The 18,251-nt window shown below is 45.9% G+C and overlaps 2 protein-coding genes across 2 annotated transcripts; both read right to left on the reverse strand.

Annotated features, from left to right (window-relative positions):
* Nucleotides 1-295: 295 nt before the first annotated feature.
* On the reverse strand, nt 296-11,517 carry mrc1b (mannose receptor, C type 1b). The gene is made up of 31 exons (XM_047028191.1): nt 11,349-11,517; nt 10,768-11,121; nt 10,494-10,664; nt 9,801-9,956; nt 9,405-9,518; nt 9,080-9,217; nt 8,795-8,971; nt 8,408-8,562; nt 7,715-7,828; nt 7,365-7,480; nt 6,890-7,038; nt 6,570-6,769; nt 6,368-6,483; nt 6,075-6,150; nt 5,766-5,910; nt 5,516-5,554; nt 5,110-5,273; nt 4,955-5,016; nt 4,624-4,724; nt 4,188-4,330; nt 3,431-3,533; nt 3,147-3,283; nt 3,015-3,053; nt 2,761-2,857; nt 2,399-2,631; nt 1,807-1,972; nt 1,492-1,668; nt 1,272-1,388; nt 983-1,135; nt 803-832; nt 296-719 (listed from the first exon to the last, which is right to left on the reverse strand). Exons 1-31 carry the CDS (start codon nt 11,419-11,421, stop codon nt 511-513), a joined length of 4,224 nt encoding a protein of 1,407 aa, XP_046884147.1. The 5' UTR covers nt 11,422-11,517; the 3' UTR covers nt 296-510.
* Nucleotides 11,518-14,035: 2,518 nt separating this feature from the next.
* Nucleotides 14,036-16,811, reverse strand: LOC124472368 (serine/threonine-protein kinase pim-2-like). Its single transcript, XM_047027158.1, has 6 exons — nt 16,604-16,811; nt 15,829-15,923; nt 15,661-15,711; nt 15,122-15,500; nt 14,581-14,757; nt 14,036-14,184 (listed from the first exon to the last, which is right to left on the reverse strand). Exons 1-6 carry the CDS (start codon nt 16,809-16,811, stop codon nt 14,036-14,038), a joined length of 1,059 nt encoding a protein of 352 aa, XP_046883114.1.
* Between the last annotated feature and the right edge of the window lie 1,440 nt (nt 16,812-18,251).

The following is an 18,251-nucleotide window of genomic DNA, read 5'->3' on the forward strand; positions in this document are numbered from 1 at the left end:
CCTCCAGGCTCACTGATCTCTGTGTCATATTCCTGAGAAAAAGACACCAGACAATGTTGTATTGTTTTTTGAAGTATTTGAACCCTGTTTTCAGTTCCCTCCGCAAGTTAATTTAGAGCTTGTTATCTCGCTCTGGTTGCAAAGAAGATGTTTATTTTTGAAGCTTTGATCATTATTTTTTTCAGTTAGATTTGCTTCAGTTACTTCAGATTTCATACTATATATATCCCAGGCTGCATTTGATGTTAGGTAACAAGAGTTGGAACCATGTCATAATAAAGACAAGCATCCAATGTAACGTTCGAGACACCATTTTATTATTTACAGTTTAGGTAAGATAGAGTTGTAGGTGAACATTCAGTGAACTAGTCTCAGATACAAGAAGGTTCATATCTGCCTTCTAAGTGAATCAGCATTTTACAAAAACTTGACCAGAAATTATTCAGCAAAAATGATGTGTTTCAATGATTATAAAACGTATCTTAGCACGGCGGCATCGGCTGAGAGTCCTTAATCCTCTATCAGTTTATTGCTGTCTACAACGTTGTCCTTGAAACGTCCTTGGTTGAAATACAGAGGGTTCTCAAAGGGGATGGTCAGGGATCGTCCTGATCGCTTGTAGATGATGAAGACTCCGACTCCAACCAATGAGAGGACGATAAGAACCACTGCTACCACTATACCAGCGTGGGTGCTATGGTTACCCTCCAGGTTAGGTGCTGCAGGACCACAGAGTTCAAAATGAGTGCACACCAACTACCCTTCTCCAACTTTAGATTTGACTTTTGCCTCATTAACTTACCATTTGTAGGATTTGAGATCTGAAGTGGTACTGTAAAGAAGTTGAAAAAGTACATTTTGGATTATCACAGAATATTCCTCCCAACAATATCTTCTGACGATCACTGCTCACGTGTACTGTAAATCAAGTCATGTCAAATCACAAACTAAATCACACCTCTTAACGATCGCATGCTCTCACCTTTTGCTTTCTTGCAGATGTGACCTGCTGTGGCCCACCTGTGTTCAGTGGACCACAGGCCGCTTGCAGAGATCTGTCCATATTCGTTATCAGTGCTGTCCTCATCCCAGTTAGTGTAGTCCATCACAGATTTATCTATCCATAGCCACTTCCCTAAGGAAGCAGAGGACAGGCTGTACACTGTATACTTTACTTTACGCCATGTATTTATCTCATGTGTATCTTAGTGGAGAATCATTTAATGGAGAATGTCTACAAACATGTGTTTTAAGTCTTTGGCGGTACTTACCAGTGACGGTTTTGTAGAGACCGAGCCAGAAGCTTGTACGAGTGTCTTTAAAAATCTCGATGTGGTTTTTGATGAAGGCTTGTTCATCAGGATTCTCGATACTAACCATACTTGCCCCTGTACACAAAACCACGTTGACATACTTTAAGACCATTGAATTCTACCAGGTCATAAAAAGTAAAGGGAGCGTAACCTAAAGAATGTAGAACCCTGTTTTTACCCAGGGAAATGCAGTCCATCATGGCAGAATTCCAAGCCTCGTCGTCTAACGAGAAGGAATAACAGTGGCCGCGGAACGGTATCCAGGAGACGGGCGATTTCCATGGCAACTCTCCCGGTCCATCCTCCTCCGCGGTGCACACGCCCTCAAACTGCTCAGGTAGCTCTGGGGGGGTGTCTGGGAGGGGGAGATTTTGAGATCAATTTGGTGACATCCGATGACAATCCTGTGACATCGTCGCGGTAACTAGAGTGGATACTGGGTCGTCACTGTGGCCTTTCAGAGATGACACGTCTGGTAGGTGGGGCGTCATACCTGTGGACTGTTTGCAGACGCTGAAGTAGGTTTGGTTGCAAAGAGATGTCTTCCACTTGCCGTCTTCATCTATGTACACACAGGGGTTCCTCTTAGCGGGCTCGCCTGCGCCCCAGTGAGTCAGTTTCAGCAGCCAGTTGTCGATCCATCTGAAATATCCACCCGTCTGAAAGGAACCATTGGTTTACTGTTCAGAAAGTTCTGTGGATTTCCATAGTTGCGAACCTTGCACTACTGGAGTTAAACCCTACCAAATCACTATGGCAACATTGGAACCTTATAATACTACTTAATCCATGCAATGGGACTGGGGGTAACGTTTACATCACATTTACATGTATTAATTTAGCAGACGCTCTTATCCAGAGCGACTGACAGTAAGTACAGGGACATTCTCCCCCGAGGCAAGTAGGGTGAAGTGCCTTGCCCAAGGACACAATGTCATTTGGCACAGCCGGGAATCAAACCAACAACCTTCTGAATAATAGCCCGACTTCCTAACCGCTCAGCGATCTGACCCCCGACATCATAACATACGATCACATAATAACAAATAAGTACCTATACTGTCATAAATATCTATGCTGTATACCTCTTCCTTATTGAGACCAATCCACAGAGGAGCGTTGAGCTTCATGACCTGCAGCTCCACGAAAGCCTGGGCCTCCTCATTCAGAATGCTGGCCAGCTGAAAGCTCTGTCTCTCACACTGACGTTTGGCGTCCATCCAGTTCATCCTCTGGGTCACGACCTGGTAGGAATCGTTGCCCAGCTTGATGGGGGTTTTGGGGTACGGCGTGGGCTGATCGGGGGGGAGGTTAGTATCTGGGGAGGAGATGGGGGGGGTGAGCAAAGATTTAAACGTTGTTTGTCGGAATTAGAGTGTGCCCACAACCAACATGACTGTGTTTGACTGTGTGTTGGCAAACAGTTTTGGGACAGTGTAGTACCCACCCAGGGGACGCTGGCAGATGTAACTGTTTGTGTCGTTGCAGTTTCTGGTCACCCATTTACCACTGGAGGGTCCACTGGATATCACAACACACTCATTCTAGAAAGAAAAAAAACAACAACAAAAATTGATTGTGACCGTGTATTATGTTGGTGTATGTGGTGATGAGGACGATAACTGTGTTTTTCAGTTTAATGAACGATGGTATGGTACATATCATTAAAGTGACTATTAAGAAGAGCTCAAACCACTTTACCTCTACGGAATAAAATCGGCGACTCCATCTCCAATAATACTAAAATGACAAAACAGAGATTCATTTCAGCAAAACGCTGCAGCAACACGTGTTTTGAAAAGCTAGTTAAATAAAGGTAAACTGCCTGCCTACAGAATCAGGTTGCCCTTCGGCCCAGTTGGCATATTTGCAAGGCTGGCTGTCAGTCCAGAGGAACTGGTCTCGGCCAGACATGGTCAGACCAATCCACAGGTCCATACTGCGACCAGAGGACATGCTCATCAGAAATACTGCAAAACAAACAGCAGAGACCTAGTCAGCCTTTCAAAGTGACCTATAAGTGTAATGGAGAGACATACTGGAATCACACAGAAACAGTGGCCTGTAGGAGCGTATTGTTTTAGGCCAAAATCACATATCCATAAACGCAGACAAACCTTGCACCTGTCTCGTAATGACGGAGGCCAAGTTTCCGGCCATCTCTCTGCATCTCACCCTGGCCTCGTGCCAAGACTCCGGAGACGTCACCACTTTGTAACACTGAGAGAAACAGACATTCAGTGTTTATTTCAAAGTTCCACTGTAAAACAGTACATTGTGTGCATGGGAGTCAGATGGCTTAGCGGTGAGGGAGTCGGGCTAGTAATCAGAAGGTTACCGGATCGATTCCCCGCCGTGCCAAATGACGTTCACCCTACTTGCCTCGGGGGGAATGTCCCTGTACTTACCGTAAGTCGCTCTGGATAAGAGCGTCTGCTAAATTACTAAATGTTAATGTTAAAATGTTAATGTATGATCAAAACTAATGGAATGGAGTAAAGTATGTTCAACCGGGTGAACTGCATTCATCCTGTAAAAACAAACATGGCTGCTGCTCGACTATGTGACTGCTTCAGTCTGCACACTCAGAATCCTACAAACACGGTACTTCTGCCATGTCGTTGTGGTTGCACGCCTGTCAGAGAGGTAGTTCCTCATAGCGTTTTGTTGCCTGTTCTAATGAATGTACAAGTCTACTGTCTGCTTGCAAACTGCTCCCTCCCCTATATAGTATCCCCTTCAGCAGCACCATCACAAATCGGATCTCTATTTCTATGCAACTAATGGCCTGAGAGAGTTATTAACTGAACGTCGATGGGTGGTTGTTATTAACTGAACGTCGATGGGTGGTTGTTGTTGAGTTCACCAGCTGACCTTTGACCTGAAGTGGCGCCAGTTGGCTGGACATCTCCCCCGTGGGGGGGTGGTGGGGGCCACGGTGCTGTTCACCGGAGGGGTGGTCCTCCTCTTACAGAAGGATTTCATCTCCGTCCCACAGTTGACGTTCTGCCAGAACCCTGCATGCACACACACGTGCGCGCACACACACGTTTGCACACACACGTGTACGCACACACACACGCTGTATAAGACATGGTCTCCATTGCAGTGTTTTGAGTTTCTGCGGTATGTACAATTGTTTTTAAGTAAGGCTGATAGAATTTGTGCTAAGTTTGATGGATGATAGATTTATCTCCGGATTCCTAACACTTTCCTCTAGGCAAAACAGCTTGGTATTCAGTAATCCCAATCATTCTAAAACACAACAGCTCACACTTTAGTGTTCAGTAATCCCAATCCTTCAGCTCACCCATGCTGTTGGTCATGAGCACACAGTTCTCGTCGAAACTTTTGAAGCTCGGAAATTCCTGGTACCATCTCTGAAACACCAGTGGAGAGCCATCCATCCACCTAGGCACCAGAAGAATTTATCAGAGGGACCGGCACTTGCACAGAATAAAGACAGTTTGAATTTAAATATGTTCTTTGCTGGTCTTTGCTGGCCCAAGTCGTGGAAGTGAGTAAAGAGACTCATGTTGCATTCCTGTTCTACACCAGGTCAATGCAGCCATGTTTGCTTTTAAAGTAAACCGCTCACATTGTGTCAAGTCAAACTATTGTCTTTCCAAAAACACACTCACCCAAAGGAACTGTCATAATCCACTGATAGTCCAATATAATAATCTCCATATTCTCTGGCAATCTAAAAACAAAACATGCTAAATGTGAGCTAAATCCAAGTTGATGTGACTATAGCACAAACAAAATAGTTTTGACTGACAACATGCTGGTGTACCTGTTTCCACAAGAAGATGTTCTCCTCTTCTCCGTTGATGGTTGCTAGGTCACCATGTTTGTCCCTGCAGAACTTTCTGGCCTCTTGCATGTGTGCTGCATCATGGTTAATGTAGTACTGATAACCCTTATACAGCAGCCAGCCATCCTCAGTACTATTGTAGTCTGTGTCCAATATCACAAGGACTTACGTGAGATGACGGTGACCATTAAAGGTTAGCAGTGCAGTTTACAGTAATAGGGTGTAGTGCAGTGTAGTGTGAGTGTACGTATGTGTGGATGTGTGTGTGTGTGTGTGGGGGGGGGGTATATATGTTTGTGTGTGTGTGAGTGTACGTATGTGTGTGTGTGTGTGTGTGTGTATACATATCTGTCGATGGGGGGAGTGATACTAACAGATGACTTACCTGCAATGGTGTCATTTGGGGGAGGGTGTGGTATCACTCCTGTTTACACGCGCACAAAAACACACACAGAAAACACCATCAATGAAACCCACAAATGCCCCCATGAGTGAGTCCACCCGGATCACTGAATGGGGGCACACTTCCTGTGCAAAATCCTTTTTGGAGCTAACGTTTCACCGTGTCAAACATGCAATAGCATTACTCTTGCTGCCGTGAAGTAACTGAGCAACTTGACCCTGTCGACCCCTACCTTTTTGTATTTGACAGAACCAGTCGTTGTAGCTTTCACAGTGAATATCGTTCCATTGTCCTTCGTCACCATAGTGATGTTCAACACACAGCTCCATACCCATGTGGCTGTTGGGCTCTCCGTCCATCCAGTTTTGGAAATTTAACTGGTGGAGACAACCAACTACGTATCAACAAATGCCAGTGTTCACGGGGCAAACACAAGCTACGTGTGGTGCCCATACCAGAGGCGTGGCTTTCGTTATACGTTCAATCTTTCAAAGCCTTGAAGTGTCACTGAGCAAAAAGGGAGTATTTGAATGGAACTCACCGGAGATTCGTCGCTCCACGACCAGCCAGTTTGTGGGTCCAGAGCACTGAGGCCTACCCAGGCTTTACCCCTTCGACTGGGCCCAACATGGAAGGAAATCAGACAATCTGACAACTGAAACTCAGTATTGATGACTGAGTGTAAATAATTGGTGGTTCACGTAGAACCATTGTTTATTTATGACTTATTGCAGAGCACTGTCTACCACCGATTGGGTGAAGCTGGGTCATTTTCAAACTAAAGGCCCCCTCAAAATGAAGGGCCAAGTTCTACTGTTAAATCTGGCATCTTACTGGATTGAAGCCTCGTCCAGATTGCTGTGGATGCTAAGGAGGTCCCCTCCGATCGCCCTGCAGTAATCTCTGGCCTCAAACCAGGTCTTCTCCCCTGACCGGGGCCCTGTGAAGAACTGCAGAAGCACACTGAAGGATTAGTAACACATCCATTCTCTTAAACGATGACAAATCTTTATTTTATTTTATTTTATTTTTTAACCTTAGAACACATGTGTCTATTTCCCACGGGAGTCCAATCCTCTTCACAGCTCGATGGGACTGGCGTTGCTGGGGCAACTGTACTGACCACCCCTTCTGCCAGAAGTTTACAGATATATTTTTCCTTATTTGTGCAGCTCAGGACATCCCATAATCCAGCCACAATCCCAGTTGATATGGCAACGCAGCCTTGTAGTCTGCCTTCAAATTTCACAACCAAGAATTGAAGGATGAAATAAACATTACACCTTGAACTCTAAATGCTTGTCATGCAATCTATTTGTTGTTGTAGAACTGTATATGGTGCATGCAAGTGGATACCTGGCATTCCTGCATTCCAGTGAGTATAGGTCGCAACCTGATTGGTTGTCCACTCAAAGAACTCATAGTTTTTCTTATTGGACAAACCAATCCAGAAGTGCTTTTCTGACCTCCTCCCCACCAGGCTCACCAGAAAGGCATTGTCTATTCTGGAAACACCACCATGGAGCATGGAACACAAACGGCTGAATGTAAGATAAGTAAAGATGTCGCTGGCATATTTGTCGTCATCCTGTGTGTGTGTGCCAGGTGGTGTGTTCATCTCTCTCATCCTGTGTGTGTGTGTGTGTGTGTGCCAGGTGGTGTGTTCATCTCTTTCATCCTGTGTGTGTGTGTGTGTGTGTGCGCCAGTTGGTGTGTTCATCTCTCTCATCCTGTGTGTGTGTGTGTGTGTGTGTGCCAGTTGGTGTGTTCATCTCTCTCATCCTGTGTGTGTGTGCGTGTGTGTGCCAGTTGGTGTGTTCATCTCTCTCACCCGTTTGGAACGTCAGCCAGAAAAGACCCGGAGCTGCTACAGGCTTCCTTAGCTTCCTCAAACGTCTTCACCTCAGCCCCGGTGAGGTAGCAATGTGAGCCGTGTCTCCTCCATCCCTACACACACACACACACACACAAACACACACACACACAAACACACACACACACACACCCTCACTCACTGTACATTTGTATCCATGTCAGTTGTTATTAGCAACTGGTATAATGAAGTATTAGAATGGCACAGATCAACTAGGCAAGTCAACCATGTGGTAGAACCAAACCGAACAACACAGAAGTATTGTCATGAGATGGTAGTATCACGACTCGGTTGTCGACCCGACTTACAGGCTTGCAGCCTGGATTGGTCTCCACAGTTCCTCCACTTGGTTTGGGAGCTGAGTTGGCCTTGCACACAAACCCGTGTTTGTTCTCACACGCGGCGTCGCTCCACTTGCCCTCCTGTCAGAGACACGCAGAGAGACTCGTCAGAACACCTGGAGGATCACATCTGCTGTTGGGTTTGTGTGTGTGCATTCATGTGTGTTTTTGTGCAGGGGCGAATCTAGGTTCCCACTTTTGAAGGGGCTAAGCCCCTAGATAAAACCTATTATTTTTCCTGTGACCCAGCAAAACGAGGGGGTTCTGGGGGCATGTTTCCCCAGAAGAATTTTTTTTAAATATCCTTTTAAATAGTGTCCTCTTGTGGGATTTAGGAAGAAAAATTAACAAATTTAGATTTAAAATATGTAGAAAAAAATTAATATGTAAAAAGTTGTTTTATTTTCATGAAAATAATTTGGGGGGGCTAATGAAACTTTTGGGGGGGCTCCAGCCAAATTAGGGCTAGATACGCCCATGTTTTAGTGCATTCGTTTGTGTGTTAGTGTGAGTGCAGACGTGTGTTTGTGTGCGTGTTCGTGTGTGTTTGAGAGTGTGTGTTAGCTTGTCGGTGTGTTCCCATGCACAGGTTAGTTGTGTACCCGCGTGACGGCTCACATGTGCGGCTCACATGTGCGGCTCACATGCATATGTGCTTACCGCGCCATTAATGAGAACACAGTGCTTTCTCCGCTGACTGTGGGCGGGCTCTCCAACACTCCAGTGGGTGAATCTCACACTGGACTGGTCGCTCCATTCAAACAAGAGGTCAGTCTTGTGGTCGTTAAGGCCTATCCACAGCATATCATCGACCCCTAAACAAAACAACAAAAGAAACAGGAAAACCACAGGCCATGTTACTGACACACTCAACATTCAGCAATGGATCAGTGTGTATGACATAGTCTTAATTTCACTTATTATTAACTGTATTTTTTCAACTGACAAAATGTTTAGTTATTTCTGTTGCGATGTTATTACTTCAAGTACTGTCCATCTCAAACATCTGGATTGAAAGGCATGTGGTTCAGCATTGATTATTCTTACTGTATCCCAGTTGGGAGATGACAAAGCTTTGCTCTTCGATGTTGTGAAGGGCGGCTAGGCCCCCCCCCTCCTTGCGACACTGGTTACGAGCCTCGAGCCACGTCTTCTGGTCTCTGTGCAGCTGGAAGCAGTGGCCAGTGTAGGGAATCCACGGAGCGGTACAGAAACCCTGATCCACTAACCATGCAAGACGTGGTTATGTTTCATTCTCCACTCCGCAGATGTGTGTTGTGCTGGGAGAAGAGAATAGGAAGAAATAAACTGGAATGGAATACCCTGGATTACCTGGATCGACGGGAGGTTGTGTCTTGTGCTTCTGACAGACGTAGCCCAGCTTCTTGGTGCAGAGGGAACTCTGCCAGTCAGACTGCACCTCTGAGTCCATCAGCACACAGCTGTGTCCAGGGTTAGGTTGAGGATTTCCTGTGGCCAGACAACAGGACAATAACAGTGAGAGCATGACTGATGTATGTCGATCATAGTTTCTCATCTGAAATTAAAGTGACGTCTTTACCAATGACGGTAAAAGATCTAATCTCCCTTAGCCAGTTAGAATGGCATTATGGTGGGTCAGGTGTTGCCCAGGGTTGGGTGTGCTCAGTTCACCTACCAGCTTCCCACCTCAGGTAACTCAGAGGCCTTCCACTGCTCCACTGCCAGCCACTTTCCTGATCCAGACTGTTCAGACCAATCCACAGCTTTTGTTTCACATTTCCCAAAAGTCCTGCATGTGAGATAGAGGGAGAGAGACAGAGAGAGAGAGAGAGAGAGAGAGAGAGAGAGAGAGGGGGGGGGAGAGAGACAGAGAAAGAGAGGGAGAGAGAGAGAGAGAGAGAGAGAGAGAGAGAGAGAGGGGGGGGGAGAGAGACAGAGAAAGAGAGGGAGGGAGACAGAAATAGTGCATGAGATATGAGGGGAAAACCAAATATCAGACCATTAAAAAAGTTTAAACGACGAGCTACAAATTGCATGGGTCATTTCAAGACTAGCCACCAGGTGGCGCTACCTGCAATATAAGCGTGTTCGTGGGGCTCAGATACGGAGACCAGATCACTCTCCTGCTGCTGACAGCTCTGACGGGCTTGGTGCCAGGTCAAAGCTGATTGGGGGTTGAGTTGGTAGAACTCGTTTGTCACTGGGTTCTTGGTCCAATAAGCAGTAGCTGTTTTGTATGGAGAGATACACACTGCAGTTAACCTGACATCGATGCAGACACTTTCATCTAAATGGACAGGCAAATAGTGCATAGTAAGCAGTCTAATATTGTATTAGTGGTTAATGCAAAGCAATGTCTTGTATTTGTGCAGAGGCCGAGAAAAGACAACTAGTACTGTCCCTGGCTGTCATGGTATAATGTAACCCACTTCAATTAGAATAGTAGAAACGTAGGACTCGTAATTTTCTCTCTCTGTTTCTTTCTTTCTTGCACATTATGCTGAACACTTTCTTACTTTTTGTCTCTCAGGAAGCACGTCATATTTTATATCCCTCTCTCTCTCTCTCTCTCTCTCTCTCTCTCTCTCTCTCTCTCTCTCTCTCACACACACTCTTTCTCTCTTTCTCTCTTTCTCCTCTCTCTTTCTCTCTTTCTCTCTTCTCTTTCTCTCTTCTCTCTTTCTCTCTTTCTCTCTTTCTCTCTCTTTCTCTCTTTCTCTCTTTCTCTCTTTCTCATACCCGTAGGCCTAAGAGCACTACTTACATGTAGTTGGGCAGTATCCCCAGAGTTCATCTGTATATTTGGTAGTGACTGAACACCAGGCACGCTTAATGCTTGAATCAAATGTGGTACAGCCTCCAAAAACTTTACTTTTGTAATAGAAAGGAAACTGGCATGGTCGGCCATTCGCGTTCCCTGAAATAGTGAAATACTCTGAAACATACGAGAAAAACAACATTACCAATAAGTACATTCTTAGACACAAATCCACTGTTCATAAAAGCATCTCACTTCTGCTCCTATAAGTATTCCATACCCCTGTGAGTTCTGGAACACGGGCCATCGGAGGTTCCAGTGATGACAAACTGGCTTTGAGATCCCATGTCTTTGGATAACACTAAGTTAGAGTTGCTGGAGCTGCGAATGAACAACTTCTGGCCTTTGAGGGCCACCAGGGTGTTGTTGCATTCCCATTGTTGGAGCTCGCTGGTCTCGTCACAGTCGTACCAGCCCAGCGCACTGCCCTCAGTCTTGCCCTGGGCACCCAGGCACTTGTTAGAGCTTAGCAGAAGGATTCGCCCGTTGGAAGCCCAGCGGAGGTCAACGCAACGTTTCCCCAGGGCCCCCATGCAAGCCTGAGTTCCCACGTTTTGAAGACTAAACTTGTCATCTGTGGACAAATGTAAATAAGACATGTTGAGGGTTACCTTGACAAAAAGTACAGTGTTGCAATGACGTCCTTTTAAAAATGCTCCATTCATGCCAGATGTATCTTGCAGTCCAAATTGCAGGGTGACTCTTTCAGTGTCACATGGACAAGACACAACAACAACAGCCACAGGTCCTCCCCAACAGAACAACATGTAGTCATCATCACCAGCAACAGCAGTACAGTACCTGAAAGACAAGCACCCATCCAGCTCTGGATGTGTAGCACGCTAACAGCTAACACTATCCTGACGGTGAGCATCGTGTTAAGACTCTGACAGACCCGGTGTGGACACTGTCTAAACAATGTCAGCACGAAAAGTGAAGTGAATGAAAGAGAATACACTTTTTTTTTTACAACCAGTGGAAGATCCTGTCACATGATTGTCCTTTTTAATGGGTGTGGGGTTATGTGAGGTGTTTCCGGTAATGTTTCAGCCCTTGGTAACAACCCTAAGACATGCCCGTCCTCCCGTCTCCACACGTCTAGAAGAATATGAATCATTTTTCCTATTCTGGGCTGACTGGAGCATTATCATATTATTGTCATGCAACATAATTGAAGTAACAATTATGCACTTGGTAAATTGCTACATAAGATTTTTTTGGTAGGTACGCTGCTTTTGACAATATTCGAAAACATATTTTTTTCTTTTACGTACAATGATGACTGTACACATGCACGTAAACTCCAAAAGGTGACTTGAATGGGGTGATTTATAAGATGTTTACGTATTTAAATCAACAAGAGATGTGCTGTAACCTTAAACAGAATCAAAACAAAACAAAAACAGAATCAAAACAAAACAAAAACAGAAAACAACATACAAACACACACACAAACACACACACACACAGTGTTGACAGAACAGGGGGTTTCTGTGTGTGAAAGGGGAAGCGTGGTGATCGTTTCCAAGCACCAGCCCAGGACCCACCTCAACTGTCCTGGTCAGCAAAAAGGAAGCATCGGGAGACAGAGACAGAGACAAACAGAGAGGAAGTAAGAGTGTGAGAGATAAAGAGAGCGGGGAGGGCAGTTTGAGATCCACAGGAACTTCTAGGAAACTAGGTGTGACCTCTAGGAAACAGTAGGGCTCATTTTATTTTGTTTCTCCATCCGAGACACCTCCAGGGACTGAGGCTTTCCAGGGTCATCGAGGAGTTAGCTTGTGATGCTTAACAAATAACAAGTTCTTATTGGATTCACGAGGCAGCGAGGTTAGAGAAGGAGGCCAGGTTGTATAGTGTAGGGTACTAGATGTAGGGTCCTAAATGTAGGGGTACTAGATGTAGGGCACTAGATGTAGGGTACTAGATGTAGGGCACTAGATGTAGGGCACTAGATGTAGGGTACTAGATGTAGGGCACTAGATGTAGGGTACTAGATGTAGGGCACTAGATGTAGGGCACTAGATGTAGGGTACTAGATGTAGGGCACTAGATGTAGGGTACTAGATGTAGGGCACTAGATATAGGGCACTAGATGTAGGGTACTAGATGTAGGGTACCAGATGTAGGGTCCTAAATGTAGGGGTACTAGATGTAGGGCACTAGATGTAGGGTACTAGATGTAGGGCACTAGATGTAGGGTACTAGATGTAGGGCACTAGATGTAGGGCACTAGATGTAGGGCACTAGATGTAGGGTACTAGATGTAGGGCACTAGATGTAGGGCACTAGATGTAGGGCACTAGATGTAGGGTACTAGATGTAGGGCACTAGATGTAGGGCACTAGATGTAGGGTACTAGATGTAGGGCACTAGATGTAGGGTACTAGATGTAGGGCACTAGATGTAGGGCACTAGATGTAGGGTACTAGATGTAGGGCACTAGATGTAGGGCACTAGATGTAGGGCACTAGATGTAGGGCACTAGATGTAGAGTACTAGATGTAGGGCACTAGATGTAGGGCACTAGATGTAGGGCACTAGATGTAGGGTACTAGATGTAGGGCACTAGATGTAGGGCACTAGATGTAGAGTACTAGATGTAGGGCACTAGATGTAGGGCACTAGATGTAGGGCACTAGATGTAGGGCACTAGATGTAGGGCACTAGATGAGATGTCAGGGGAGGTTGACACAGTCTTCCTCGCTGGCTGGAAGACAGCTACACCAATCACATCTATTTATTCGAATTGCGAGTTTCCTTCAAGTTTGTTTGCTACTTCGACAAACAACCAATCTTTATAAATCCCATCAGACAATATTGGCTGATATCTAAACAGTGATACTAATGACTTTGCATGTTGCTTGTGCATTGTAAGCACTGCAGTGGGCTCAGATTTCCTGACAGTTATTATCATACTGTGAAATATGATAAATAAAAGCTGACTAGAAGGTTCCTGACCCCTCAATAACTTTCACCCATTGGGCCTCTGCAGTGTTTTTCGGACAATAGTAAGTCTGCAAGCACTGCAAAAAGCTGTGGTGATGCAATATCCTTTTAGGGGTGGATGCATTGTGGTTGTGTTGTAAGTTAAGATGCAGAAAATGCCTTTCGGTTCTTCTTTTTCCTTCTTTTCGTAGCATTACCAACATTCCCTTACTGCAATTCTTGCTTAATTCTGAGATATGTTTAAACTGATGGCTACAAAAAGCAACATGTAATATTCCACTCAGTTCTAGATATCTTTGACAATCCTTTGATAGTATATAAATTCCTTCAAATTTCTAAAAAAGTTCTATTTTGAAATCAAGTCATATGATCTACTGTATATAAGAAAATCATGCACATTTCCAACTTGTCCCTTTCTTTATTATTTAATTTTTCAAGTAGTTTATCATCGTCTTTGAAGAGTGAATTACATTTTCCTATAGTGTAATGGTATTCAGTTGCAAACACTGACATTCCTGGAGAAATTGGCTTGGCGACAATTAAGGATTTGATGGAGGAGGATGGACTGTAGGCCTGGAGTGTTCTGACGCCTCGCTCGCTATCATCCAATCATGAAGGAGTATCTGCTCCAGGACTGGTCTCTTGGTTGGGTCCCGCTGCAGACACCAGCCAATGAGCTTCTTACATTCTGTGGTATCAGGAAGAGGAATGGATGAAGAAAGGGACGTGTAGATAGTTCCCTTGGGTGACTCTCAAGCAGTCATATGATCGTGCAATGTTTACGTTTCTGTCCATCTGTATGTCTGTCTGTCTGTATGTCTGTGTGTCTATGTGTCTCTGTGTGTGTGTCTATGTGTCTCTGTGTGTGTGTCTATGTGTCTCTGTGTGTGTGTCTATGTGTCTCTGTGTGTGTGTCTATGTGTCTCTGTGTGTGTGTCTATGTGTCTCTGTGTGTGTGTCTATGTGTCTCTGTCTGTGTGTGTTTCTCAGAAATCTGAGGGGGGAGGGCATGTAAATGAGAGGGCCTAGCCCCCCCCCCCCCCAGGCCCCCTTGTGTCTAAGCTACTGCTGTGTCTCCACTCACGTTTACTGAGGTCCTTCGTGAAGCGTGGGCGTCCAGAGATGATGTCTGCCTCCTGGTTGAAAGGCAGGTACCCACACACCATGCTGAAGAGCAGGACTCCCAGAGACCAGACGGTGGCGGGGCGGCCCTGGTAGACCCCGCGCAGCACCCACTCCGGGGGACAGAACTCCTCCGTGCCTGAGACATGGAGGGAAGGGAGTCAGATGGCTGAGCGGTTGGGGAGTCGGAAGTTAATCAGAAGTTTGTTGGTTCGATTCCCGGCCGTGCTAAATGACGTTGTGTCCTTGGGCAAGGCACCTCACCCTACTTGCCTCGAGGGGGAAATGTCCATGTACTTACTATAAGTCGCTCTGGATAAGAGCGTCTGCTAAATGACTAAATGTAAATGTAAATGGAAGAGGGAAACGGAAAAGGAAGAAAGGGGAGGAGAGACCAATAGAAGGAGGGAAGATAAAGAGAGAGACAAAAGACATCAAAACATGGAATTGGGGGGGAGAAGGGCAGATGTCATGTGAGTGAGGTAGGTTGGGAATCTCCATACCTGAATAGTCTCTGTAGCTACTGGTCCTCAGCAAGTCTCCACAGCCAAAATCGATGAGCTTGATCTTCAGAGTGTCCGTCTGCACGAGCAGATTCTCGACCTTCACGTCCCGGTGCAGGACCCCTCTCTCTCGGCAGTGGCACGTCGCCAGGACAACCTGGATCATGACGGCTCTGGCCAGACATTCGTCCATCTGGCCGCCCAGCACCTCCATGAAGTCAAACAGGTCCATGCAGGAGTAGGGCCTCTCCAGCACCAGGATGAACCGCTCGGCCTCCTGGAACCACTCCAGCAGCTGCAGCACGTAGGGGCAAGCTGGGGGGTGGCTGACGATCTGCATCAGGGCCACCTCCAGGGGCACCGGCTGCCCCAGTCCTGGCTGGAGGGGAGGGGTAAGGGAGAGGAGGACATAAGATAAGGAGAGGAGATAAGAGGAGAGATTCCAACATGATGAAATGTTGTCAATGTCCAAGTATGAAATGTGGACATTGACAACATTTTGTGTTGAATTACTCACATTTCACGGTTGGATAACTCACCAGCTTCACATATGGCTCAGCCATTCCTTTCTTCACATACTTTATAGCTACCTGATTGGACAATTTGAAGGTTTATTACATCACTTTCTATGCAGGTAGGGGTAAAATTAATAAACCATAAAAAAGGGTTTCAGGTCAAGTTTAGTGTCTTTTTAGTGTCTGGCCAACCTGTCGACCATTGGTTTTGCAGATTGCTGCATACACAGCCCCACAACCGCCCTTCCCAAGCATGCTTCCCAGCGAGTAGAGAGACTTGAAGCTGCCTGCAACACAGGCAAGCATGGGACAACTAAATGAAACTCACACACATAAAAAAATAAAAAAATTATAACAAGATTAATCTGAAATACCTGTTTTTGCATAAAATGCTTTGTAAAAGTCTTACTAGGGTTTGGGCCGAAATAGAACAAGCTGGATTTTGAGGGTGCTGTCACTCTGGAGTTTGAAGATGGTGATAACTGTAGACGCTGTGCTTTCCTTCTCCGAGTCATATGGTGGACAAGAACTGGTGTGTCTGGACTGTCAGACAACAGGGTCGTCTGTGCCTTATCCACCTCATCTTCGCTCTCCTCCTCTGAATCCCGCCAAGCCCTTTTTCTTCTGCTTCTCTGTTTAAAGTCCTCCTTCCCTTCTGGATCTTCACTGTTCCTGTCATCGACACACCCTCCTTCGTTTGAGGAGGAAGAGGGTGAGCTCTGATACCAATTCTCGATCCTAACTTGTTTTCCTCTCCTTCCTTTTCCTCTGGTGAGGGCAGCAGCCCTTGTGGTTGCAGGCTGCATGTGCCCAGCTTGGGGCTTAGCTCTGACTCCGAATGTGTGTCTGGGAATGAACCTCTCCCTTTGGCTTCGACTTTGGCTAAGAGAGTCTTCGACCGAGTCCTCAGATGGGTTTTTCCCCTTTGATCTCAAACTCTGTGAAGAACCTCTGGTTCTGGCTCCACCTCTCCTAATCTTCTCCCTTCTGTTAACCCTCAGTCTAAACCGGCCCAGGAGGGAACTTTCCTCTATTTCACACTCTCTTTCCTGATAGCCGTCCCTCTCTTTAGACACTGTGGTTTCTACGGGACCGCTCTCCATCCTCTCTTCTCCCTCCACTTCACTCGCCGCCTTGCCTCGTCTGCTCTCTGAGCCTCGCTCCTGCCCCCCCATCGTGCCGCTCTCCCCAGGGGTCGATCGCCCGTGCGTTTGGGATCGGCGCGTCCCGACGGGGTTAGCTTTTCTCTGTGCACGCCGGGGAGATTGTTTCCTGTGTTTCTGTGGAGAGGTCCTTGACCTGTGTGTCCTGGCAGGGCTGGTGTGGGGCCTCCTTCGCCGGGAGGTGTCTCTCCTCCTCTCTGTACGTTCAGACAGTGGTGAAAATCTGCTATCAATTTTAAGGGGGGACAATTATATGACGTGTTCTCAAGAGCAATTCCTGAGGGGGACACTAAAATGACTGCTGTAACACATTGTAATAAGTTATATGTATATTGTTAGTATTATTTAAATTGACTTATGTTTACAGTGATTTATTGGGGGGGACAAATCATATTTTCCCAGGATGGGGGGGGTCGTGTCCCCCCTTTTCCCCCGGGGATTTCCGCCTATGCGTTCAGAGGCTGTTGGTGGGCTCCCTCCTGCCCCCTCCGCCTCCCTCCTGCCCCCTCCGCCTCCCTCCTGCCCCCTCCGCCTCCCTCCTGCCCCCTCCGCCTCCCTCCTGCCCCCTCTGCCCTCCTACCCTCTCTCCCTCGCCTCTGCATGGAGTCTCTGGCATTGGAGAGATGCCGTCTCCTGCCCTTCCTGTGTCTCGGACTGCCTGGAAGGAGACGGAAAAGTTGTGAAAAGAAAAAAGTTGTCCAAATAAAGAACATATTTGCTGTGTATATATATATAGAAAAAATTGGAGCTTACTAAAATAAATATTTTTTCAACTTCCAAACCTACCAAGGGCTGTTGTTGGATTTGTTGATCTCCAAGGTGCCATATCTCACAACCCTCTCTGCAAGCTAGGTTCTCCACACAAAACTTTGAGTGTGTAAGAACGCATCAAAGATGAGGTGAGGTAAGACTCTGCATCATAGTATAATCTCCATGGTAACAAATGTTGTGTATTTGTGATGCTGGAAAACTAAAACATTGTAGTGTTGCTTGCCAGTTCAGCTACATAGGTTTATTAGTTAAACAAGCATGTTATTCAAATCACAATAGGGATTTTGAAATTACACCTGCCGGACAATCTACCTCAGTCACAACACAAAGATTTGCTTGATAAAACAAAACATATTTCAAATGATCAACTAGAATCTGACACATTGACTTTTGCCTCTGCAATGTAATCTCATTGTCTCCATTGTTCCACAAAACCATAGAACCGAACAAGAGATAGATGGGAAACCAAAAATGTGGACATAGGCCTATATGTCAGTAAATCTAATAAAACTGTTCTACTGGTCCTGTCAAACAGAGCTTTCATGTGCCAAAGTAATTAAAGATAACAAATGTACCATTGACACATGAGCACAATCAGCGGAAATGTATTACGAGTTTGCTGTGAGTGCACTGTGGACTTTCAGCAGAGACAAGTTGATAAGGAACTCTGCAAGATCTTAA

This window comes from Hypomesus transpacificus, chromosome 10 (assembly GCF_021917145.1).
Source record: "Hypomesus transpacificus isolate Combined female chromosome 10, fHypTra1, whole genome shotgun sequence".
In the NCBI taxonomy this organism is placed as follows: Eukaryota; Metazoa; Chordata; class Actinopteri; order Osmeriformes; family Osmeridae; genus Hypomesus; species Hypomesus transpacificus.

Bases quoted from the DNA above. Each gene is read 5' to 3' on its own strand.
- mrc1b (XM_047028191.1), bottom strand. From the start codon at position 11,421: ATGCTCACCGTCAGGATAGTGTTAGCTGTTAGCGTGCTACACATCCAG. The intron at 1,973-2,398 runs GTATACAGCATA...GGTTCCTTTCAG, and splicing joins TTGGTCTCAATAAGGAAGAG to ACGGGTGGATATTTCAGATG. The intron at 1,136-1,271 runs GTAAGTACCGCC...CTGCTTCCTTAG, and splicing joins TCTCTACAAAACCGTCACTG to GGAAGTGGCTATGGATAGAT.
- LOC124472368 (XM_047027158.1), bottom strand. From the start codon at position 16,811: ATGGGGGGGCAGGAGCGAGGCTCAGAGAGCAGACGAGGCAAGGCGGCG. The intron at 14,758-15,121 runs GTATGGAGATTC...TCCATGTCTCAG, and splicing joins TAGCTACAGAGACTATTCAG to GCACGGAGGAGTTCTGTCCC. The intron at 14,185-14,580 runs GTGAGTGGAGAC...CTGATACCACAG, and splicing joins CACGAAGGACCTCAGTAAAC to AATGTAAGAAGCTCATTGGC.